This window comes from Rattus norvegicus, chromosome 5 (genome assembly GCF_036323735.1).
Source record: "Rattus norvegicus strain BN/NHsdMcwi chromosome 5, GRCr8, whole genome shotgun sequence".
NCBI classification, from domain to species: domain Eukaryota; kingdom Metazoa; phylum Chordata; class Mammalia; order Rodentia; family Muridae; genus Rattus; species Rattus norvegicus.
This window is the reverse complement of record NC_086023.1, coordinates 129,046,315-129,071,039: the sequence shown is the minus strand read 5'-3', so window position 1 is coordinate 129,071,039 and position 24,725 is coordinate 129,046,315. Positions and strand designations below refer to the sequence as shown.

General features: G+C 44.4%; 2 protein-coding genes across 18 annotated transcripts in view; one reads left to right on the top strand and one right to left on the bottom strand.

Moving 5' to 3' along the window:
* The window catches only part of Osbpl9 (oxysterol binding protein-like 9), a 143,063-nt gene extending 119,799 nt beyond the window's left edge, over positions 1-23,264 (top strand). For 13 of the 15 annotated variants that reach the window (XM_039109563.2, XM_039109562.2, XM_039109561.2 and 10 more), the window contains 13 exons: positions 3,042-3,201; positions 12,121-12,233; positions 12,343-12,461; positions 13,259-13,344; positions 16,531-16,702; positions 18,087-18,171; positions 18,875-18,985; positions 19,189-19,252; positions 19,350-19,490; positions 20,506-20,584; positions 21,640-21,731; positions 22,299-22,434; positions 22,595-23,264. In XM_039109563.2, coding sequence (XP_038965491.1) covers positions 3,042-3,201; positions 12,121-12,233; positions 12,343-12,461; positions 13,259-13,344; positions 16,531-16,702; positions 18,087-18,171; positions 18,875-18,985; positions 19,189-19,252; positions 19,350-19,490; positions 20,506-20,584; positions 21,640-21,731; positions 22,299-22,434; positions 22,595-22,669 — 1,433 coding nt within the window. In that variant the 3' untranslated portion in view covers positions 22,670-23,264. Of the gene's footprint in view, positions 1-3,041; positions 3,202-5,379; positions 6,519-12,120; positions 12,234-12,342; positions 12,462-13,258; positions 13,345-16,530; positions 16,703-18,086; positions 18,172-18,874; positions 18,986-19,188; positions 19,253-19,349; positions 19,491-20,505; positions 20,585-21,639; positions 21,732-22,298; positions 22,435-22,594 lie in introns of those variants that run through there. The other 2 variants (XM_039109571.2, XM_063287391.1) reach the window with 2 other exon arrangements.
* Positions 23,265-23,461: 197 nt separating this feature from the next.
* The window catches only part of Nrdc (nardilysin convertase), a 64,184-nt gene continuing 62,920 nt past the window's right edge, over positions 23,462-24,725 (bottom strand). For 2 of the 3 annotated variants that reach the window (XM_006238499.5, XM_039109304.2), the window contains 2 exons: positions 24,079-24,168; positions 23,462-24,003 (listed from right to left, as the gene is read on the bottom strand). In XM_006238499.5, the coding sequence (XP_006238561.1) occupies positions 23,809-24,003; positions 24,079-24,168 (285 nt within the window). In that variant the 3' untranslated portion in view covers positions 23,462-23,808. 3 annotated transcript variants of the gene reach the window in all.

The following is a 24,725-nucleotide window of genomic DNA, read 5'->3' as shown; positions in this document are numbered from 1 at the left end:
TTTCCATTAACCTGTGAGACTTGTGTTTGGCTCCCAGTAGGGAGAAGGATAAGGAACCGTAATAGCGGCTGACACTGGCAATAGCTTAGTTTTTAATTGCAGTTCCTCCGTAAAGTGGGTACTTTGTAATCGAGCCAAGAATATTAGTAATTATAGTTTAATTTTTTAATATAGGGCTTTGTTTGTGTACCCTCTACTTGGGCTTCTGGTTGAATCTTTTTTAGAAAGTAAGTTGCTCACTTGAGACTGACACAGTCTCATGGACAAGGAGTCCGACAGTGTAGGATTGCAAAGACTGGGAGCGGGAAAGCCGGGCGATGCTCCCTGTTGACATGCACGTGTGTCCATCTGCACTGCCACTCTGTCCTGACCTCAGTAGGCTTCTGTGGCTGGCTCTCACAGCAAAGACGACTAAAACTCCCCTGCTTACCCAGCTAGGTCCACAGCATTGGTCTGTATTCACCTGGGTGGTTGTTAGCAGTTTGCCCACTGACAGGTAGGTGATTGCAGTATTTTCTTAGTAGGGCAATGAGTCACTGATTCACCTTTGACCCGTGTACTTTTTTAGGAAACATTTATCAGTCTCCTTTTTGTCAATTTTGTAGTATTAAATTTGACACTTTAATTTACATTTTATTTATAGTCTTCTTTACCCTTTCTCTGATATACAGGGCTACACCCATGTTAGATACTAGATTTATTTCTTTTGAAATTAATTAAATTTGCATCCTGTTAACTGTAGAACCAGACTCAAGGAAATGAATTTACAACTTTGACTTTGTTAACAGAAGTGTAAAGGAAGTTTAAAAACTACATAGGTCCTGGTGAGCAGGTGTGACCCTGATGTTTCTTGTCAGTATAGAGACACTTCCTTGGTGGAACTTTTTCTATGTAACAGTGAAAAATTATCATGTGACCTTAGCCCATCTTAAATCTTGGGGCAGTGAGTAAATTATAGTTGGGCTTTTTCATATTTAACAGCATGAATGCCTTTCAAACTTGAATCAAAACTAGGAGTCAGCAGTAGTTCTTTTACTTGGGAAATGCTAATAAGTAATTTTAGTAATGAGTTTAAGGGTTTTTGGCTTTTGTGTTTCGTGAATTCTGGCGTCCCTGTCATGCCAGCCTCGGGAAACTGGAGCAGGAACTGCTGCATGTCTGCGGCTAGCTTGATCCATAGACTAAATTACAGACCACAGGGCTACAGAAGGAAGAGAATAGCCTGTGAGCTTTGTTTATTCATTTGTTTTATATGATGTAATTATGTTCAAGTTGTAAAGTGGCCAAAATTTCTCCTCTTGGGATACGTAAAACTGGTTATTAAATGAAAATGTGAGGAACATTTCTGTGTCAACCAGTTTTAATATAAATTATTTTCAGAGGGTGAGGGTTATCTTCTGAGAATCATTTCTGATAAAGGTACTATAAAGTATCTTAACATTTTAGAGATAGATTTAAGGACATTAAAAAACTACGTTAATGATTTCTGTCTTGTTTTCATTCTAACTTCCCTATGTTCTCCACCCTTTTTTCCTTCTCTAGCATAGAAACATTCCTTAACAATAAGTCACATGAAGTCTTAGTCGTTGGGCTTGTAGTTTACATTCGCATCCATTTTCTTCTGTTTTCCACTGTGTGGTCACAAACACAATTTGCCTGTTAATTGTTGTGATTCATGGTCTGTTTTTCCTGTTCCACCAGTTTCTTAGGTCCTTTCTTTTTTTTGCTTTTGAGGAACAGAGAGAATTTAGTTATTTGGCAAAGCAAGTTGCCTTTGGAATTTTTACAGTAAGCTTTACTTTAGGGAACAAGCCATTTTGCCTAAAAGGGATCTTTGTGAACCTGGTACATAGGAGAGCTGGTTGGTTTATTTTATTGACTTAACCAAGATGCAAGAACAGGCTAAAGGTCTAGAGGTAGATCTTCATTGCTTCTGTTACCGCTATCTTTGTTTTTCTTATTAGCTGTTGTTTTTGATTGGATTTCTCTCTGTAGTTGTGGGTGGCCCATAACTAGCTGTGTAGACTGGCCTTGACTTCAGAGAGATGTCCACCTCTGCCTTCCAAGTGCTAGGAGCAAAGGCATGCACCATCATGCCTGGGTTCCTTGCCTTTTGATTGGTAGCAATACTGAACCTCAGTGTCCACTGGGCATCTGTGATAGATCCACATGACAGCCGTCAGACAGTCTTAAGTAAGCGAGTCTCCCTTCCTGGACGTTTGTTTGTTCTCACTCATTACTGGACAGCATAGCAGATATGCAGAGACCAGATGATAGTCTTTCCTCTGGCTGTCCATTAGTTCTGCCTTCTTTAGTTAGATTCCGTTGTTAGAAGATGCTCTTGTGGTCTTCCTTTCCTGCATGCTTCCTTTAGTAGCTCTGTTTTATCTCTGCTCTGACCCATATGCACCTGACTTTAGGAAGGACTTGGGTGCTGTGTACCCAGGACCTTGTGGAAACATTTTCCGTTTTCTATGACCAGTGGCTTGAAGACTGACTATGCACGCTGTCCAGGCAGTATCTCGCAGTCGTGCAGTCTTGCATCTCCACTGCTGTTGGTATCTAAGTGTATGGTATAAAGAGCCATGGCTCCCGCTGGGGCTGGTGTCTGTTGTAGGATGCCAAACAGCAGCACGTGTGCAAGCAGAACAACTGCCTCCCTTTCTACTACGGAACACAAGTTCATCTTAAATTACAGAGTGGGGATAGAGAGTTTATTCCCATTTGCTTAAAAGGTTGTGTCCCGGCTGTGGGTGCTCTTGCTCAGTGGAGATCACTCAGTGGGAGAACATTTTTTTAGTATGTCTGAATCCCTGGAATCTGTTAACTGCTGTAAAATGAATAGAGATTAAAAAGGCCGTGTCCCCATTCTGTAGCACAATTGGCCTTCTTATTTTCATTGTCTGATTTAACTGTTGGTTAAAAAATAGGGTGAGAATTTTATCAGTTGACCAAACTCAGTCTTGACTTTAGAAAGGTCTGTTGTGGGCCCATCTCCCTAATTACACTGTTTTCCCTAATTGAAAACTTTTGACTCCTAGGCAGTGGGAATTCACCACCTAGCAGCAGTCTAACTCCTCCCAGCCATGTCAACTTGTCTCCAAATACAGTCCCAGAGTTCTCTTACTCTAGCAGTGAAGATGAGTTCTATGATGCTGATGAATTCCATCAAAGTGGCTCATCCCCAAAGCGCTTGATAGAGTAAGTATGTGGATGATGTATGCATTCAGATTTTAAAGGATGTGGTCCGCAGACTGCTGGCAGTGACACACTGCCTCCTAAAGGCTCATTGAGCAAAGTCAGTTCTGTGACAGTTTTGACTTGTACTCCTGAGTTAATACTATAAACTGAATGAATAGCATCTGCTATGGTAATGTTAGATTAGCTCTGTATATTCCTCTAGTGGCACTGCTATCTGGAAAGAGTCACGTTGTATATGTTTGGATAGGAATGAGGGTATTTGACAACTTAAGCTGGAATTTTATTGGGTGGAGGAATGATAGAAAATAACTCAGTTTGTTGGGGGAAATAAACTACACACACACCACACACACATGATGCATGGTATGATGTCTTAGCCTTTTTGATTGATTATAGACTGGAAGCTTATAAATAATAGGATTTTATTTCTCATAGTGCAGCCCAAAATCTGGATGCTGGCAGATTTATTTGCTTGTTAGGAGGCCTGCTTTCTGTTTCACAGGTGACACCATCTGGTAATGTTTTCTTGTGGTGGAAAACAAAGCAGATCTCTAGAGCCTCTAATTCTGTATAGCAGAGTTGTTATCTCCTGACTTGATTGTCACTCAAAGGCTATACCTCTTAGTACTGCCACATTGGCAACTCAAGTTTCAGCATTAGAATTTAGGAACAGAGTTGGAAAGAGAGCTCGGGGGTTAAGAGCACTGGCTCCAGAGGATCCATGTTCAATTCCTAGCACCCACATGGCAGCTTACATCTGCCTGTAACTTCAGTTCCAGGGAATCCAATGCCCTCTTCTGCTCAGGAGGATCATGCATACATGTAGAATACATAAGCTTCCACTTAAATGTTCGCACCATGGCATACATTGTGGTCATGTACAGGAAACCATGGGACACATGCAGGTGTTGAGCTAGGGGAGAGTTCCAAGAGAAGAGAGAATGTTATTCTAAGGTGTGATGAGGTTAAGTTAGAGAACAGAATTGGGGACAAGAAGAGGAAAGGACAAACTGAACCCTGTTAAAAAAGATGTGGAGGTGGAGTGGCTTCTCCTCAGAGGGAGAGCCTGTTTGTAGCAAACTGACACGCAATCCTGGGAACAGTTGGCAGCACTGCTTCCTTACCTGTTAGCCCTGTGCTCACCATTGCCTAGAGGGTCTTCAGTTTGTATGATGGAATTCGAAGCATCCATGGACAGGCTCCGCAGGTCAGATCATGACATGACGTGGACGAACCGGCCCACATCTGAGTTACTGCATTAGCAATACTGTGAAGCACTGAAAAGGCAGGCATCACTGGTGACCTGCTGTGTTTTGGAGGGGATGTGAGTATGAGGAATCTGAAGAATGACTAGTATGACTATGAACAGCAATAATCATGCCTACTCGGTCGGATTCTCTGCACCTTTTCAAAGTAGCCTGGAGTGTGGCCGCTGTGCATACCTTTAACCTCAGCACCCAGGAGGCAGACGCAGGCCAATCTGTCTGAATTCCAGGCAGGCTGCTCTGTGTAGCAAGTTCCAGGGTAGCTAGGACGATGTAATGAAACCCTGTCTCAAACAAACAAAAGTAACAGTTAATGACTGGTGAGACCTCCACAGTGTTGCAGGCCTACATACTCCACAGTGCACCTACGTGCGAAGTCAGGCAGGAGCTGCATTTAGTTTACTAACTACCTTTTGTGGAAAGAGGGGAAAACACATTTTTCTTGTTTATACTTAAACACTGGGAGAAAACAAACTACTAAGTACCTAGTGGGGGATGGATGCTGGATTAAAACAGTTATATAAGCAGAAGCGAGCACACTTTTTACAGTTCACACTTCAGTTCTTGTTTTGTTTGGGGTTCATTGTTGCTGTCTAGTGATGGAAATTGAGCTCTTGGCCTTGTGGGTGAGAAGCATTTACTTAACTACTTAGTTATACCCACTGCCCATATGAATTGTTATGAATAAGGACTAATACAATACAAGCAAAGACAAAAAGCAAGCAAACAAACAAAAACCACCAATAGAGAGAGAGTTTTCCAGTGTCAGGGTCAGGATGGAGAAGGCTGGGAATTACAAGTAAAAGTCTGTTCCAGATGTTCCCCTTCATTTTAAGAAGCAGTAATGAGAAACCCTGCTTTGTGCATGGCATTGGTCTGCTCATCATGTTTCTCTTGGGTGTCTTGTTTTTTTTTTTTTTTTTTTTTTTTTTGCAAAGGCATAGTCAATACAGTTGCATGCACATTTGTTTACTTCAAACCATCAACACAGTCTCAGGAGCACAGCCATTTCAGAGTTCTCTTGTGTCCCTTTGTCCTTTCTCCCAGCACATGTCTTCTCATCCACAAGCAACCACTCATCTCTTTTCTGTCACTAGGACTGAGGTGTAGCTCAGTGGGTAAGTGCTTGCCTGGCATGCATTAAACCCAGCCCTGGGGTGCGGCAGGAAGCAGTAACAATGAAAAGGACAAGAATGTTGTGTTTCTTGGTCACACAGCAAACACTGCTTCCTTTTACACAGCACTGCACTGTGAGGCTCCCTCGTGCTAACCTTGAATTGATGCGTCACCAGCTCATTTCCTTTGCGTTGCTAGGCATTTTTCTACTGTAGAAAATTCCTATTACTATACTACTATGTTCAGTTATTGATAGCTGTCAATTTTAGTTAGACTTCAGTTGTTACAAAAAATCTTTTGCACTCCTATCCCCACCCCAAGGCATGGAGGGCAGAGTGCTTTATTTATGTATGTAATGTGACTGGCGTGCAAGACATGCTGTTTTATTTGTTAAGCTTTTAGGAATTTTGAACATCTTCCCATGAATGTTGGCAGCTGCTGGCCATGTCTGCATTTTAGATGCCCAAGATCGTGTAGTATCAAGGAAAGGTTAAACCATAGGTAGAAAGAGGAGACAAAATCTGGTATTCAGCTAAGCAGCTCAGGTGACCTTCCCCGGGGTGGTCCCTGGGGATGGAGGGGAGATACTGAGCAGGAAGGTTTGACAGATCCCGCTGATAGGTTTTCCTCACTGGAAAACGTCTGAAGTGCACTGAATGAAAGCTAGGTATGTAGCCTTGTACAGAGAAGGCTTTCAGCCACACTTACATGTTAGCTGATGAGTAAAAGGCTTATCGGCCTCCGCACAGGCAGGTTGCTATGGCTCAGGTGTCTGAATTCTAGAACCTCAGATGCATTGAATTCTGAATCAGTTTTGTTGGATGACCTTGGCCAACTTTCTTTTCCTGTGCAATTCTCAGTTTCCCCATTGGTAAAATGGGGATAATAATAAGTTCAGTATGGATGAGTCATCGTGAATATTCACATGAGAACAATGTAAGTCAGACTTGCGCTCAGACAAGGCATTCACTTCACTTGTGCTTCTCAGAGAGATGCTCAGCTTTGTTCTTGCTGGACATTTTTCCTGCTCTTGGAAGTTGGTGCAATTGTTGGAACTTAGGTTTTGTTTTGTGTGGTAAAATAAACCTGGGACAGATTATATGTGAACTGTAAGCTGTCTGTCAGCCAAGCCTTAGGGACTGAAAGTTCTTTCTTTCTTTCAGTAAGCACTGTATGTAGTGCCAAGTAGTGGTGGCACACGTCTTTAATCCCAGCACTCAGGTGATAGAGGCAGGCAGATCTCTGAGTTCAGCCTGGTCTACAAAGTTCTCGGACAGCCAAGGCTACACAGAGAAATCCTGTCTTGGAAAACCAAAAAGAAGAGGAGGAGGAGGAGGCAAGAGAAAGGAGGAGGAAGGAAAGGAAAGGGAAGGGAAGGGAAGGAAAGAGAAGGGGGAAGGGGAAGGAAAGGAAAGGGGGGAGGATTGTGTGTGAGACTTAGTTTGTTGTTTTTAAGAATGCACACGAAATAAGAACTAGCATTCATCTGCTGTACTGACTCACAGTAGACCCACTGTTGGCTCCTGATTCGTGTCAGTGTGGGAAATTCAGCTTTTGAAGTTGAGGAAAAGTAACTTACATGTGGTATAAATGAACACCGGAGAGAGAGTCAGGAGGAGGGGCAGGAGCCAGATGAACGGAAGGAGTTGGCTTTACATGGTGGGCTCTTCTCTTTCTCTTGCTCTGTCTCTGCTAATCCCTCTCCTCCTTTAATTCTTTTCATGTTTACTGTTTTTACATTTTCCCTTTCTCAAATTCATGACCTTTTTTTTTAATAGTTTCTTCACACATATATAATTACATATAATGAGTAAATATGTAAGTACAGCCTACTGAGTTCATTTGTTGCTCTGTACGTAAGGCTGGTCATGGTGTTGGATAAGCACTGGGGGGGGGGGTCTTCTTGGAGAAGAGTTGAACTCCTTCTCTTGGTAATTATTAATTACTTATGTCTCTTCATCTAGAGGAGTCCCCGTTGGATTTCCTCCATCCACATTGGCATGTCAACTGGTGTTATCATCACTGTTAAGGCTTATTAGGTAGCCATGCTATTGAGATAAGACAATTTTGCAACACACATCCTGGTTCTCTGACTCTTAAAAATCTTTCTGCCCCAGCCCCAAGGGGGGAACCCCAAGGTCTCTTGCTTTCTGTAAGGCTTTTCTGTAAGGCTGTCTGTCTACTACAAAGTGACACTTTGTGATGTGAGTGGGAGCTGCCCTTCTCTTTATTTATAAGGATATGCTTTTAGAATGCAGTCAGACAGTATGGTGGTTTGGGGAAGCAGCAGGGGTAGGTTCTCCTCGGCTCCCTGGCCTTGCTGGCCAGGGAGTTGTCTAGGTATACAGCATCAGAAGTGAATTCACAATTGAGTGGGTGGTAAGTCCAGTCAGACAGCTCTTGGCTACTCCAGGCTTGACCTGTGAGCCGTCTCTCTAGACACATCTCATCTCACAGTCCCTACATGCTCTTATGTTCAACTTTTCATATTCTTTGTCCGCATGCCCTGATTCCTCTAGTTAATCTCCAGTTCCGGCCAGTCTGCCTTACCCTTGCTCCATTCTATTGTATGGCTTTCCCCTGAGTTTTCTCATCGGGTCGTTGGGGTTTTCGACTCCATCTTTATTTTTACCTGGGCTCTCTCTTCAGTACATCGAGTCTTATTTCCTTCTCCCAATGTTTGTGTTTCCTTGGGCATCACTTTGTTGCTATTCTCCTGAAGTTCATTGAGCTATTTGTATCTTCATTAAACTCCTTGAATTCTTTGATGAAGCCCATGATTATTCTTTTAAGTTCTGTGCCTTAGGGTTCGCCTAGGTAATTCTCATTGGAGAGCATTTCTTCTGTAGGACTGGTAGATCCAGGGGATATATACCATTTGGCCCTTTGTATTGTTTATGTTTTGTGTTGAGACCTGGGCATGTGGACTTCTTTCCTCCGCTATGTATCTGGTGTGAGATTCCCGGCTGCCCCTGTTGAGTGGAACTTTGGTTCAGTTTGGTTGGGTAATTTCATACAATGTATGGGGAACTAGTTGGTCAGTTTTCAGACACTCAGTGTTGATTTTGGATGGAGGATGATGGTTCCAGTTCAGTGTTAGTAAGAATTCGTGTGAATGGGACAAATGATTAGACCTGCTTGGGCTGCTGTGCACGCTGTGCTCTCCAGAGCTATGTGTGGGAGATAGTGGGGCTGGGACAAGGGTTTTGGACACCATACAGCGTACAGGCTATGTGGCAAGGCCCAAGGGCTGGGGACACCACAAATGGACAAAGTAATGGTGCTTAGTGTTGCATGTTGTGTCATAAACTATTGAGAAGTCATTACTTTCCCAAAAAATTATAAATTTTTAAAAATCTAACGTACTCATCTTTGCCTAGGGTTGGAGAAAGAGATCACTCAACAAAATCAAACAAAAAGTGGTGTGCCTTAATTAGTGCTTGCATGACAGGTTTAGCAACAACCATTTAGAAAAGAATTCCAAAGTAAAAACTTGATTTTCTTCTTTAAAGGTTCAGCTGTTTTATATTTAAACAGAATTTAAAGATTCTCTTAAACACTAGCTATTTTCTTTTAAATTTCTTACTACATTTTGTGTCTGGGGGGCTGTACCACAGTTAGCTGTGGGAGTCAGAGAACAACTTTCAGGAGTCAATTTTCTTTTTTCACTGTGCATGTCCTAGGATTGAACTCAGATCATCAGGTTTGCAGACACTAAGCCACCCCACCAGCCCAACTTTAGCTATCACTCTAAATGTAAGAGGATTAAATGTCTTTTGTCAATCAATAGATTTAAGATTTACCCATCTTTCTGCCAAAGTCCTCTAAAGGGAACGTTAGTCATCCATGATAAACTCTTCACAATGTCACCCAAGGTTTGTGGTCTAGTTTAAGTTTATTCTTGACATATTCGTGATTAACTCGGTCACGGGCGTGTCTACAGAACCATCCGTACAGTTTAGGCCCTGCCCTCTTTCCTCTTTCTGGTTCCCTCTCTATTCTCTATTTCCTGCCCCCTAATACACAGTGCACGAATCTCCCATTTGAAATGGCACAAATGTAAGCCCTGTGTCAGTCTAACATCCTGAGCTCCTCTCCTCCCTCTCTGTGCTATGCTCTCCTTGGATATCCTCAGCTTGGGTCTGAAACTCATGAAGAGTATGGGTACTTTGGGCCAACCTAGGTTCTTCGCTCTGTTTGTTTGTGATGTGGCTTTAAATACTCTCAAACTGGTATGCAGGCTAGCGTCCACATTGTCTCAAAGCCTGGCCCTGATTGAATAGGGTATTCATGTTCCCCGTTGCCTGTCATCTGGACTTTGAGTTGTGACACCTGTCACTGGCTGCTGCCTGAAGTTTTCTAACTCAGGTCAAGTCCTTGTGTATTTCTCTGTATCTTGAATGGAAGGGTGTTCCAGAGCCCGCACCCTTTCCTTTTTGTTACCCTCTCCTTGGGAACACATAGACCATATAATTGGCCAGTGTGGTTCCATGTCTGTACATCAGAAGACAGTGGTTCTGGGCATGCTAGACGTGCCTGATTCAGAAAACCCCTCTGCGTTGCAGCCACGGGCCATCAGGCCTTCACTGCTCTCTGCATCTGTGTTCTCAGAATGATCGTGCTTCATGTAAGTGCTCCATCATTGTACTAGTTTCCTTATGAGCTTGGATGGAAGCAAATGTTCGTGACCCCGTTCTTTGCTCTAAATGAGGTGAGCTGTGGAAGATCTGGAATTGATCCCGTGCTTCTGTTTGTTTCCACCTTGACACTAAAGTGTCCAACGTGTCATAGCTAGTCTTCTGCAACCATTAGTAAAGAGAAAAGGCACCACAAGCCTTTGGAATTTTATCAAAATAAAACTCATGTTTTATAGCAGTTGGGGTTTAAAGATTAATTTAGTATAAATCTGATATAAATTTGGTATAAAGTTGAGTTGGCTTAAAAGATTGATTCTATTTTGATGTTATGCCAAAACCAAATATTGTGACAAGAATTCTCATACAGTTCTTTTATGTAAAAATAATTTAATTTCTTACCTGGGTCTTTAATTCATTCCATCTTAAAATGAGTCAGATATGCTTGATATTCCCTTATGATGTATATTAACACTAAATAAGCAAAAAAGCAGGAAACCAAGGATTTTTGCAAAATAGATCGAAATAAGGTTACCTAGGCAACTATATTTAATGTAGGATACATGCATACTCTAATCTTAATTTTTAATATATTAATTTCATCAGAGGCCAGAAGATTTTTAGGTGGTAAAAGTGTCCGGTACATGTCATTGTTCACTTGTCTCTCATACTTAGGTGTTTAACAATGGGGTGAAGCCCGGACTGTATGCTCTGGGTGATCTATAGAAGCAGAGGTTGAGACCGTCTGCTGAGTAGAGCCGGCCATTGGGGGAGGCCTTGGTGGGGGGCCTTGGTGGGAGGCCAGCAGTGCTGAGCACCTGCTGATCATTTCTGCTGTGATGTAGTCAAGGCTCTTAAAGATCAAAAAACAACAACAGAGTTAACATATTTCACCAGAGGCGATACATTGTTCACAGATTTGTAAAACGACTTGGTATTCCATCTCTATGATGAGAAATTTTTGAGACAAGGTCTTATTCTATAGCCCTAGCTGGCCAGGGATTCATCTCAGTGTACACTCAATGGCCTGAGACTCACAGAGAATGCCTGCCTCTGCCTCCCAAGTTTAGGGACTAAAGGCCCGTGCCAGCATGCCCTTTGTGCCAGCGTGCCCTTTGTGCCAGCGTGCCCTTTGCTAATTGGATTTACATGTGGGCTCTTCTGGTAGATAGTGATGATTTTTAGAGGAGGCTCATTTTAGACCTTCTTAAACCTGTTTATAAAGTCATCTTTTTACCATAACCTGCTCTTAAAGACAGTTCTATGCCTGTAAATTGCCATAAATGTGTTTGTAAAAGTATTATACTTTAAAATGTTGTTATTTCAAATTTACTTTTTAAATATTGAGAAAAAGTATTAATCCTCTATGGACTTTGCTCAGGATCTCAGAAAATAAAGACAGGAACCCAAGACTTCCAGTGGATTACATTGCTGATTTGATTTTTGCAGAGTCACACTCTTGTAACTTAGGCTGGCCTCAAACTTAAAGCAGTTCTCCTGCCTCTGCATCCCAAATGCTGGAGGTCATAGGTGTGATCCGAGGCCCCCAGCTTGGACTGTTGCCATTTTGAAGAAATTGCCAGTCACTGGCCAGTCTCCATGTGCACAGAGAAATGAGGAAGTAAACTCGGGTTTCAGATTCGGGTGTAGAGGCAGAGACCGGCCGGCCTCCACCACCGCCCTCAGCCGGGCTCATTTGAGCTCACTCTGTACTCAGTGCAGGTTCAGTGTGGGGTGCATGTGGGCAGCTGCTTATAGAAGTTGGCTGTTTCTGCCGTCTCTCGGTGGACTGACTGATTTCCAGTAACTGTGCATCGACACCTGCCTTCCATGTTGCTCTCTTTTGCTAAAAAAGCTGACCTGTTTCACTGTTTATTGTTGTTGTTCTTTTTTTTTAAATTCAGTTCTTCTGGATCTGCCTCAGTCCTGACACACAGCAGCTCTGGAAATAGCTTAAAACGCCCAGACACCACAGAGTCACTGAATTCCTCCATGTCCAATGGCACAAGCGATGCTGGTGAGGACCCTCTGAGAACTTTGTTTCCGTAGAAATGTATGCACTACTGACAGGGCACCCCAGCCAATCCCGAGCCTGTCTAAGATGAGCATCTCCGTCTCCGTTGCAGATCTTTTTGACTCCCATGACGACAGAGATGAAGATGGGGAGGCAGGGTCAGTGGAGGAGCACAAGAGCGTTATCATGCACCTCTTATCCCAGGTCAGGCTCGGCATGGACCTCACAAAGGTAAGGAGAACCAGCACTGCGCTCCCTCTGCCGCACATGTGGGCTGAGTGGGTGGGTGACTGGTCACAAATGAGCAGGGATCTGCGTGGGCTTCGCTTGTCTCCTGTGTAGTGTGAAGTTTGAGATGAGCGATCGAGCATGTCTGTGGGTGAGTGAAAGGTAGTTCTCAGAGGTGACAGTGAGTGGGCTATATGGATTAAGAACTGAGATTGATTTGCAGTGAGAAATCCTCGCCAACCTCACCACCTTTAGATTCATGCCCTCCAGCATGAATGTATCTATTTAATATGAAAACTTTGGAGTCTGATAGGATCCATACTAATCTAGGCTAGTACTTGTCACACTCTGGCTTTGTGTTTCCTTCTAGGGGAGGGGTCTGTTGTTTCCCTCCAACTCCTTCACGTCTTATTTTCTGTGTCACCTCTACTACAGCCTTACTGTCCTCTAAGAAGCAACGTGATAAATAGGTTCTTAGCTGTCTTCTTCCTGGTTCCCCAAACAGAGCAAATTCCCTCAACTGGACCCCAGAGTACTTATGTTTTGTGTGATATTTGTCATATTTCATCTAAGATATAAGTGCTAGTGTCCTAGGGACAGCAGAGGTTTGCGCGGAGGAACATGGAGGCGTTTAGAGCCCCTCTAAGTTCCGCACCTGCTTGGCAGGCAGTGGCGTTCTGATCTGGGACACCTCGGGAAGTGGTTCTGTAGCTGGGGCCTGTGGTGGGTGTGAATGGGACGGATGAGGGCTTCCAGAAGTGTGGAATCTGGGTCTCAGGAGTCAAACATCTGTCTTACAGGTAGTTCTTCCAACATTTATTCTCGAGAGAAGATCTCTGTTAGAAATGTATGCAGACTTTTTCGCACATCCCGACCTGTTCGTGAGGTAACTGACTGTGCATAGTGGGTTTAATCTTTAAAGATGGTGCTGCTCCGTAGCTTTTTGTGCAGGTAGCACAGCTGGACCCTCCGTGTCCTCTCAAGGGTTTGGATATTGAATCTTCTGAGGACACGCTGCTTAGGTTGTGTGGCAGAGGGATTAGTAGGACATCAAGTCTGTCATCTACGGAACTCATTTAAAGTCTGTCTATTAATATAGGCAGGCAACTAGCATTTCAAAGGGCAAGGCTGTGAACTCACCTGAAATCCCCTTCTTCTTGCTCACCAAACCTTTCTAACGCACCTATCACTTGGCAGGTAGAAAGAAACAGTCCAACCTGAAGAAAGGAAAAGTTTGAAAGTCCAATTGCAGACTGAATCATGAGCTGTAACGTAAAGCCTGTGGTCTGAGCTGCGTGCCCAGGCAAAGAAACCACACCAGAGAGAGGTTGGCAGGGCCTCATCACTCTTCACTAGCAGCAGGCAAACGTTGTTGGCAGGAAATATGGAAGTCCATGCTCTCTGACTACATCCTTTGGGAGAACTAAAGCTTCCCAAAGCAACGTGCACATCATTGAGGTTTTGTGTAGAGGGACATACTAGCTAACCACAGAAGGGGAGGAGCCAGAGTGGCCTGTTAGAGAACTGTGGAACCAGTTCTTAAAGTGCAGAAATGTTAAAAATCTATGGTAGTGATAAATCTAAGACATAACTGACAGATGGGATCCATTGGTATTGCTGTCAATGTATCAGGTGATCATGACAGTATCTTTTATTTATGGGAATTAAAGTTTGTTTGCCTCAGAGGAGCCACTTTAGAATTTAAGAGTACAACTAAAACATGAATAAATCAGATAAAATGGAATACTAGAAATGCATGATTAACTCCAGAAAAGGAAGAAAGAGTAAATAATGAGTCAAGGACAAAGGAGACAGGTAGAAGACAATCCCAGTTGACAGGTTGGTGTCAGTGACCTCCAAATGTAGGTAGGACACATCCTCTGTCAGAGAAGACAGCAGTTGTTGAACTAGATTAAAAACTAAAAAGCAACACGTATCACTGTGCCATTTGAATTCTGCTTGCTTAAAACTAAAAGGCTAGGATTGAAGATGTTGCTCAGTAGTAGCATGTGTACCCAACAAGTATAGGACCCTTCCTGGCTTTCTTGATCTCTAATATTGCAAACAATAAAAATTATAATAACACTACCACACTCCAAGGGCTGAGGACATTGATTAGTGAGGAAGAGTACTTGCTGCATACCCATAAGGCCCTGGTTCAAGAACAGGGCACACTCACCTGTACCTTAGCCCTGGTGCAGTGGGGACGGAGAAGGGAGTTGTCCTCAGGGCTTGCTGGCTGCTAGCCTATATCCAGTTCTGCTTAGGACTTGATCTCAAGGATTAGGCAGAGAGTAGTGGAGAAGGACACCTGACATCCTCCCCTGACCTGTAAGACTACTCCTTCCTAGGTTCATATGTCTGCATACTTGTCTGTATACACCACACACATAAACACCTCAAAGGGGGGGGCGGAAATTACCGTATGTCTTAGTCTCTGTTTTGTTGTGGTGAAGAGTCACCATGGCCAAGGCAACTCATGAAGTGGATGCTTGCCTGCAGTTTCAGAGGGTTATTCCATTATTATTATCATCATGGCAGGCAGCCATCGTTGATGGAGGAGTAGCTAAGAGCTTTACATCCTAATCTATGGGCAGAGAGAGAGAGACAGACACAGGTAGAGACTGGGCCTACTGTGGGCTTTTGAAAGCTCCAAGCCCACCCCCAGTGACACACCCTCCTCCAGCAAGCAAGCATCCTGATTCTTCCCAACAGCCGTCGACGAGGGACTGGGCTTCCAAGCAGATGGGCCCGTTGGGGCATTCTTACCCAATCCGCCATACTGTGTAAAGCACTGAGCACAGCACAGTTGCTGTAACTACTTGAGTGTCAAAGGGACAGAGAAGATGAATGTCCTGTAGCCCCAGCATTTGGGAGGCAGAGGCAAGAGCACTGCTGTGAGTTAGAGACCAACCAGCATACACAGTAAGCACCAAGCCAACCTGGGCTAAAGAATGAGACCCTGTCTCAGAACAAACAAATAAATATAACCAGCGACAATTTATAATGATAAAAGAATGAATTTATCAAGAAGAAATACATATATATTATACATATTTTTCTTGATAAATTCATTCTTTCATTTTGTATATATGTGTGCATATATACTCACACATACATATGCCTCAAGATACATGCAGCAGGCCCGGAGTGTAGCTCAGTAGTCAGGTGATCCCCTAGCCTTGTGTGAAACCCTCACATGATGGTTAGCACCCATCCCTTACCAAACTAAACAAGAATAACCAAAGGAGAAGAAAGTTGTCGGTCCTTCCAGAGTTGACTGGAGAGCTATCCTAAGAAATCAGTAAGGGCTGGAGAGATCTCTGTGGTTGAGAACACTGGCTGCTCTTCCAGGTTTGGTACCCAGACATCTGTAGTTTAGTCATCCTTAGCTCTGTTCCCGTGGATCTAACACCCTCTTTTGGCCTCCACTGGCACCGGGCATGCATGTGGTGCACATACATGCAAGCAAACCACCAGTTCATAAAATATAAAATAATAAAATGTACAAAGAAAACCAGCCTAGAGAATATCTGAACAAGTTAAAAATAATTATTATAATGGTTTTTGGCCATAAAAGAATTAAACTAGCCAGGTGTGGTAGCAAAAACCACCTATGATCTCATACTCAGAATAACCAGACAGAATCCAACTGAAAGCCAGTGTGGCCACAGACTAAACCTCTCTGGAAACCAAGCAGTGATTAGATCATTGGTTGGCAGTTTGGGATGTAGAAAGTCTCTCTGTGAGTGAAGCAGCACATGACTTACATGAAGTTCTGGAACAAACAAAGATGTGGCCCAGAAACTAGCTACAGCGTTTGCCTCAGGAGGGCGTGTAGTGTGCAGAGGGTGCTGGGGATGAGGGCGATACTGTGTTCTGATTGGGTGACAGTTAGCTAAATGGATATAAAAACCTGCTAGAGTCTTCTAACCAAACAGTGAGGTGAGTGCGTTAGTTATATATATTGTGCCTGGTGTCAACTTGAATTGGTATCCACAATATGGTCTGTGTGGCTCGGTGTGCATCCTGCCAAAAAGTGGACCGTCACGTTTGTCCTTGTCTCTTCCAGCATTAGTGATCAGAAGGACCCCAGGGATCGGATGGTTCAGGTTGTGAAATGGTACCTCTCGGCCTTCCATGCAGGAAGGAGAGGATCAGTGGCCAAAAAGCCGTACAATCCTATTTTGGGTGAGATCTTTCAGTGCCACTGGACGTTGCCGAATGATACTGAAGAGAATGCAGTGAGTCTCCCCCCCCCCCCATGTGTGTTGTGTGTGTGTTTATCTCTGTGGCTGTGGATGAGTATGTGCCCCAAACGTGTGGTCAGAGGACTGCACTTAGGAGGCACTTCTGTGCTGGTCATGGGAGCTGCCTCGGGTCCTTAGACTTGGCAGCAGACAACTTAACCAATTGAGCCTTCTGGGTGGCCCAGCGTTAACAGTTTTCAGTTATTTCACACTGGGAAATAATTTAAGATTCACTTTATCAAGATCCAATAAAGATGAAGGCAGTAATCTCTCAGACGTTCACTGTGTAGAGAATATTGTTGGTGAGCGTTTTCTGTAAGCGGTGGGAAGGTGAAAGAGAAGCTGTTTGACTTGGGATGGGCAATAAGTCAGATTGTGACAGCCTTGTACACCGTAATGGTACATTTGTGGCTTATTGGGGTCTCAGTTTTGCTTTGAAAAAAGATCATTGTAATGATTTTTATAAAAACTAAATTTGGAACCAGAATGCTTAGAGGTTTTATTCTAGAAAGAAGCTGCTGTTGCCAGCTGAGTTTGGGAGGTGGAGTAGACAGGTGAGCGGTGAGGCTCAGGAAGGAGACAGAGATGTGTCCGTGTACCCATGCAGCAGCAGCAGCAGCAGCAAAGGAAAGATGAACTGAAACTCTGGGGCGTGTGAATGGAGCTTTCTTTCCGAGTGATACTTGAGGATGGCACTTGCTAGAGGAGTCTGATGGAGTTTGGTGTACTTAGATGCTCAGGACGGGGTTGTATAAGAGGACAGGCAGCTAGAAAAGACTGACTAGAGCTCTGATATTCATGTTTATTTATTTATTGGTGTGTGGCAGTTGTGGGGGGCAGCAGACAACTTGGTGGGTCCTCTCCACTTTTACTTGAGTATAAGGGATGGATCAGGTTCCAGTGGCAAGTGTCTTTACCTGTTGAACATCTCCTTGGTCTGGGGCTCTATTTAAGAGTTGTTTTGCAGATAGAGACCAACAACAAAGGATCTAGATAGACCTCTAGGCACAAAAATGGAGAAGTCTCCAGTCCATATTGCCTGACCCATAATAATCTTGCAGAAAATGTGACTCCCTGTATCTTATTTCCAAGAAACATATTAATATGCAGTCCTTACTGAAAACAGAAGCACGATGTTTGGGGCATACAAGGGATAGCTGTGCCAGGCCTGGCTTTATAGCCTCTCTCACATTAGGTACATGAAGCCTTCAAGAATTCTAGTGTAGTCAGGGAAACTACAAATCCCTAACTGGCAGCAGTTAAGTGCTGTAATGGAGATGTATGTGTGTCCAGGAGAGAACAGGGATGCTGCTTACTAGATTCTGCTTCGTCCTGCTTAGTCAAACAGTTTTTAAATTGATGTTGCAATTGTTTCCAGGAGCTCGTTTCAGAAGGGCCGGTTCCCTGGGTGTCTAAGAACAGTGTAACATTTGTGGCTGAGCAAGTTTCCCATCATCCGCCCAGTAAGTTATAGGTTTTCTACAACCCTCAGTCTCAAACTGTCAGTGTGTGGCAGCCAGGGGAAGTGATTGTCACTTGAGTGCTATGCTTCTGTTACCTGAACTGGAAACTAATCACAGTGACTCAGCATCACCGACGGCATAGAGTGAATGGGTTGGGCACTAACACTTAGCCACCTTACCCATGGCAACTTGGAGACCATTGGTTTGCAGTTTTTGCACAGTGTATTGCAGACATGGTGGGGAGATACATATCCTCAACATTTTTGTTCAGTGTAATTAAGAGTGGAAATACTGAGCCGGGCAGTAGTGGTGTGCACCTTTAGTCTCAGCACTGGGGAGGCAGAGGCAGGAGGATCTCTGGGAGTTTGAGACTAGTACCATTTACATAGGGAGTGCCAAGACAACCAGGGCTATATAGTAGACCTTGTCTCAAGAAACAAGGAAGAGTAGAGATATTTGAGGGGGGGGGGGTTTGCAGGCTGAGGGGAGGGGCTCTTGAGCCCCTTGGGAACGGTGCGGGTGACCCTTTATATTTTAAACCTGCTGCAGTGCCATGGCCTCCTGCCCATTGCTCTCGGTACTGACTTTGGGAAGAGGGTAAAAGCATACACGCCTAACATGATTTGAGGCGCTTTTCTGTGAGAAGGATTTTCTGTGGAGCAGTGAGTTTGGAGCAGTGACTAAGAAGACACTTTCTTTTCAGTTTCAGCCTTTTATGCTGAGTGTTTTAACAAGAAGATACAATTCAATGCTCATATCTGGACTAAATCAAAATTCCTTGGGATGTCAATTGGGGTACACAACATAGGTCAGGGTAAGTGTGGATTCTAGCATGTACTAGACACTCAAGGAAAAATGTTCCCTGAAAATGAGGCTGGTGTCACAATTACATGTGAACATATGCATTTGGAGGCGGGAGTAGGTGGGTATATACTGCATCCCGTAAACTGACTGGAGCTCCACACCCATCAACGGGTAGCCGGCCACTGCCCTAACAGGCTGTCCTTCCCTCCACAGGCTGTGTCTCGTGTCTGGAGTATGGTGAGCACTACATCCTCACGTTCCCCAATGGCTATGGAAGGCAAGTAGACTGCATCAGCGGAACCTTGGTATTCTTAAGCCACGCCCTTCCTTCCTTTCCTAGCTGCCAGTCTTACCTGAGAACCTTGATCTTGCAGGTCTATCTTGACAGTGCCCTGGGTGGAATTAGGAGGAGAATGCAGTATTAACTGCTCCAAAACTGGCTACAGTGCAAATATCGTCTTCCACACCAAGCCGTTCTATGGCGGCAAGAAGCACAGAATTACTGCAGAGATTTTGTAGGTATTTTGTTTTTCTGCCTCAGTGTTCTACTTTCTGAAGTACTTTCCTCTCTTGAGCTTCTGTTAGGAAGTAACCATCAACTGACTTCGTGAGCGAGTCTCCATCTTAGGTGTCAGTTTCTTTCTAAAATCTCTTGTCAAAAGGAGACCTACACCCTGGGCCCAGAACCCTCAAGGGTGGTCTCCCACCTCTGCTGCTGAGAGCTCTGGAGTACTGCACCATGGACTCCAACCTTCTTGTTTGAACCGTGCCCTCCAATATAGTATCTGCAGACCTTCACAAGTCCCTTATTTTTCTGTTCCTTTGCTAGGGAAAAACAGTAAACATCTCATAGATAGGTATCTGCCAGGACAGGACCTGGGTAGTAGCTGTGTGTCTGAGTAACAGGAGTTTGTGGATTCAGAAACTGCCTGCAAAAGGTGTCTGTCCTGTTGTGCCCTGTGGCTTTTTCTCTGACCTGAAACTGTTCCAGTGGAGTAATGCTTGAATGGTTGGCTAATCAGTTTTCCAGAATGATTTAATCTGAATAAAAGAATCAGCTGCCAAACAAACAAACAAACAAAAAAAGTGAGCAGTGTGGGCCCTGAACTGAAGATTGCTATTACATTCAGAAAGAATGGGCCTAGTGCACAGTTAATATTGTGCTGTTCTTCGAAAGACAGTGATGTACTAGCAGGGTGGTCAAAAGGAAGACATGGTTAGGCCTGTTCCAAAAAATGTTTGGAGCATATCTTTGAGCTTTGACATAATTTATAGAAGACAGATGGATTCTTTTATATGGTATTTGTGTTCAGTACATTACCAAACAGCACAGATCCTCTAGAGAACACTGCCCTGAGTGAGGAATGATGGGAAAGCCAGTGTCTGACTGTGAAGTGCGTTTGACCTTTAGGATCTGCTCGGCTACTTTTCACCACACTCACAGTTGCTTGCCCAGGTCGTACTGACCACCTGCTTGAGTAGAATAGTTCCCAGCTTGAGACTAAGATAAGTTGTTTCTTTTCTGTTTAGTTCTCCAAATGACAAGAAATCCTTCTGCTCAATTGAAGGGGAATGGAATGGCATCATGTATGCAAAATATGCAACCGGGGTAAGAACTGGCGTTGGCCATTTGCCTAAGCTTCACTGTATATAGTTTAGTGTCCCTTTGTCTGGAACGTTAACCAAGAGCAGCTCGCATCTCGTCAGGGTGAGCTTTCCCTCCTTCCCCACCCACTTCCCTACAATACACATAGCAAAATGACCTTTACTTTCTCCTGTTCTCTAGACAGTGGAGAATTTATTTGAAGCAGTGCTTAGCAGTCACCTGGTAAATGTTTGATCTGTTATCAAAAGACTTATGAGATGAGATGTGTATTAGGGTTAACTATTGCTGTGATTAAACAACATGACCAAAAGCAACTTAGGGAAGAAAAGGTTTATTTCACTCACACTTCGTATGACAGTTCGTCATAGAAAGCAGTGAAAGCGGAAACTCAAACAGGGCTGAACCTGGAGGCCATCGAGGGGTGCTGCTTACTGGCTCGCTCAGCCTGCTTTCTTACAGAGCCCAGGACCATCAGCCCAGGGATGGCTCTACCTGCAGCGGGCTTGTGTGTTCCCCCTCCTCTCATTAATTAGTAATAAAGAAAATGCTCCACAGCTGGATCTTATGTAGACATTTCCCTCCTCAGGTGACTGTAACCTGTGTCAAGTTGACATGAAATTAACCAGCACAAAATGCTAACTTGTGTTTATACACTCAGGTTAATGAGTAATAAAGTTTGACTGGCTTTGCCTCCGGGATAGAGAGTAGGACTGTCCTGCCTTGAAGGAATTTGGATTTATATACACTCTGTGTTTCTATTAAGTCAGGTGTATGGATTGACAGGGAAAGCTAGGGAATTGGAGTGCAGAGAGGATTTACAACTCACCTTCAGAGGCCACTTAACATGATGAAGAGAGTATATCTGGAGCATGTAGCGAACACACAGCCATGCTGAATCTGCCTGTTGGTTGAACTGAGCCTCTGAACTGAAGAATTATCTTAGACTTAGGTTGCATATGGAACTCACTGTGCTGAGCTGTGTGGGATTTAAGTGTTAAGTCTCCTGAAGGTGACTCCAGTGCACTGAATCATAAAGCACCATTCTGCCTCTTGTCTAGGAAAATACTGTCTTTGTAGACACCAAGAAGTTGCCTATAATCAAGAAAAAAGTGAGGAAGTTGGAAGATCAGAACGAGTATGAGTCCCGAAGGTAAGGAACCCTGACTAGAGCAGCTGCCATGTGCTTCTTGCTTGTGTAGACGGGGTACAGGTGGGTTTGGGAGACAGAGCATTAAAAACCAGTGCCTGGGTCCCTAGTCAATACCGGAATTTAAGAGCTTTGTAACCAAAGGCAAGTTTACTGATTTCTATCTTTCCCTGTTGAGAAGACACCATTCCTTTTGCCTTTTAAGTCCCTACTGTTGACCTCTTGACCCTTTTAAGATCACATTCTTAAACTGAGACTTTTTCTGAAATGAATAATTTTAGATTTCCTCATCAAACCCTTTCAATTTATAGTTAAAGCCCAAGAAATAAATTGCCTCCCTAGAGAAGTCTTAGCTCCCGAGGTTGTATGTAGCTGGTCTGTTGTCCTCTCATGCTTCCTCTGTTGACCATTAGCAGTGGGCTCTTCAGAGCCCGTTTCCGTGGTCTTTACTGCTCTGGCACCATTCGCAGCTTTGGAGGGCTCAGCTTTGGAGGGCTCAGCTACACTGCACACTGCACCATAGGCTTGCCTCCTCCAGCTCACGGGCTTCTCCCGTCCTTTCTATTCCAGCCTTTGGAAGGATGTCACTTTCAATTTAAAAATCAGAGACATTGATGCAGCAACGGAAGCAAAGCACAGACTTGAAGAGAGACAAAGAGCAGAAGCGCGAGAACGGAAGGAGAAGGAAATTCAGTGGGAGACGAGGGTAAGTGGTGCCTCTGCTGCTCTGGTTTGAGTGACTGGGCCATGCCAGTGAAGGATGCAGCGGGGACCTCGGGTTCCTGGGTTCCTGCCTACCTAACTGGAAAGGGCATGGCATGGAATCAGACTGCACTGCCTAACCCAGTCCTCTCTTCCTTTTGTAGCTCTTTCACGAAGATGGAGAATGCTGGGTTTACGATGAACCTTTACTGAAGCGTCTTGGTACTGTGAAGCATTAAGCTGAACCGAGTTCACCGGGTGACCAGGGCAGTAGGCGTAACTAAGCAACAATCGATCTTCAGGAGAACTTGTCACTTCCTTCTTAATGCGGTGGTTCCTATCTCAGGGATACTGGACTTGACACAGATGAACAATTAAAGTGGAAAGCGCTTCCCTTTTCTCCTCTGTGGCAGTTACAATTTTGACTTCAGGCCTGAGAAAAACTTCAGGTTTCGAAACATGATGTCTCCTCCTTTTCCAGGTCCCATGCTTTGAAAAATATTTACAGAGTCCCAGGTCTCTGCTCCAGTCCTCCAGTTCTGCTGTTCAGGCCTAAATCCTCATCTCCTAGTTCATATAATCTTGAGTTCTAGATACAAACACACAACAGCTGGCAGTTTTTCACAAGAACGCCCACCTGTACATACTGTTTCCTCAGAGTTGTCTAGAAAATCAGTGCAATGTATGAGAATCAAGTGTTAGGGAATCTCATGGTCCCACCTATGACCTTTCTTTTAGAATTGAACTATGATTAGATTGTATCTAAACCTGAAGTATAATTATATGCAATGCTTCTTAAAGCTTCATAAAATAATTTTCCAACCTTTTTAAAAATATGCTTCTTTCATTGTTTTATACCTAAGCTTGGAAACCAATCTGGCAACCTCGACTAAGGCTTTCCCCACTCAAGACCTCCTCATCTCCCCTGTACGTGCAGCTCGCCTTGGAATGAATGCCTCACCACCTTACAGGCTAGAGGACCACACTTCCTCCCATCCCATCCCCAAAAGGCTACGGCAGATGGCTTGATCTGAAGGGAAATACACAACTGTGTTTATTTTAAAATACATTAAAAAGCAAAACCAGGGCAGTTTGGTGCTATAACAAATAATTACATATAGGCACACAGAAACTGGGTTCTCAGAGGACACAGGCCAGGGCCCCCACGTTGCTGACGTACGTGTTTGGGTCACACTTGCCTACCAGCTCATTGCCATCTAGTGCAGTAACCCTGGGTTAGTCTTGTAGAGGAAAGGTGAGTCAATTCCTAGGTTGCCATCACAAAACTCCAGTGGACGCCCTAAGGCAGTGGTGTAACTCCATAAAACGCACACAGATGTCTTTAATACAAGTTGCTTCAGGCCAGTGAGACTGCAGTTTATTTGACTATCTTATGGTAGGGGAAGAGGCTGAGCGTCGCTGTGAAGGCCCTGATGTCAGTAATGGGGGTGGTGGACTCTGCCAGGAGAGGAGAGGGTGGCAGGTAGATTAGCTGCATCCCTTCACGAGAATTCGGATCCTCACAAACGGGAGCGCCGTCCTCTTCCAGTTCATACTTCCCATATCCAACAACCTGGAAGGCCAGAGATGCAGGTGAGACACTCGCCAGCTAATGTGAGCAGGACTCCAAGTGGTTGGCCATACTCACATGAACGCTGAGCATTTTACTCCCAGGTCCTCTGTGAGCCTTGAACCAACTGACCAGGTCTGACTTTGAGAAAGACTTCAGCGCTTCAATCTGGCCGAGGAGGAGAAGGCGGGAGAGAGCATAGGTGTGAGAGCATCACCGTAGGCAGACGTCCACCCTCCACCCCCAGCATCTAAGTTATCTGGGCCAGTCTCAGCCTGCCCCTACCCGTGTAGGGTGCCTATCGTTTCTGTGGACAAAGATGCCTAGTGACCGGCCTTTGCACCTCTGGCAACTGTACACAGCACCACAGCTGGAGCCAGAAACCCTAGCATCCCACGTCACAGGGCCACTGCTTACTCCAGCAACTGTTGAATGAGGTCAGCTGGATGGCCCCTCAGAATGTGACATGCACTGCACATTGGTTGCCTGGACGAGAAGACCAAAGTGCTCTCATGCTGGTTTTATTTTAGATTTCAGCTAGAAGTTGCCAAAATACCTGAGGAACGCTGTAAGAGTATGGGCTCTCTACTCTTCAGCAGAGCTCCATGAATGAGCCCCACAAAACCTCAGCAACCCTCAGCGCGGAGCTGCTCTGGTGGAGCTGATCCGTGCAGCGGCAAAGGTTAGCACCTTGTGTAGCTATTACCCAGGGGGAAGCTGTAGTG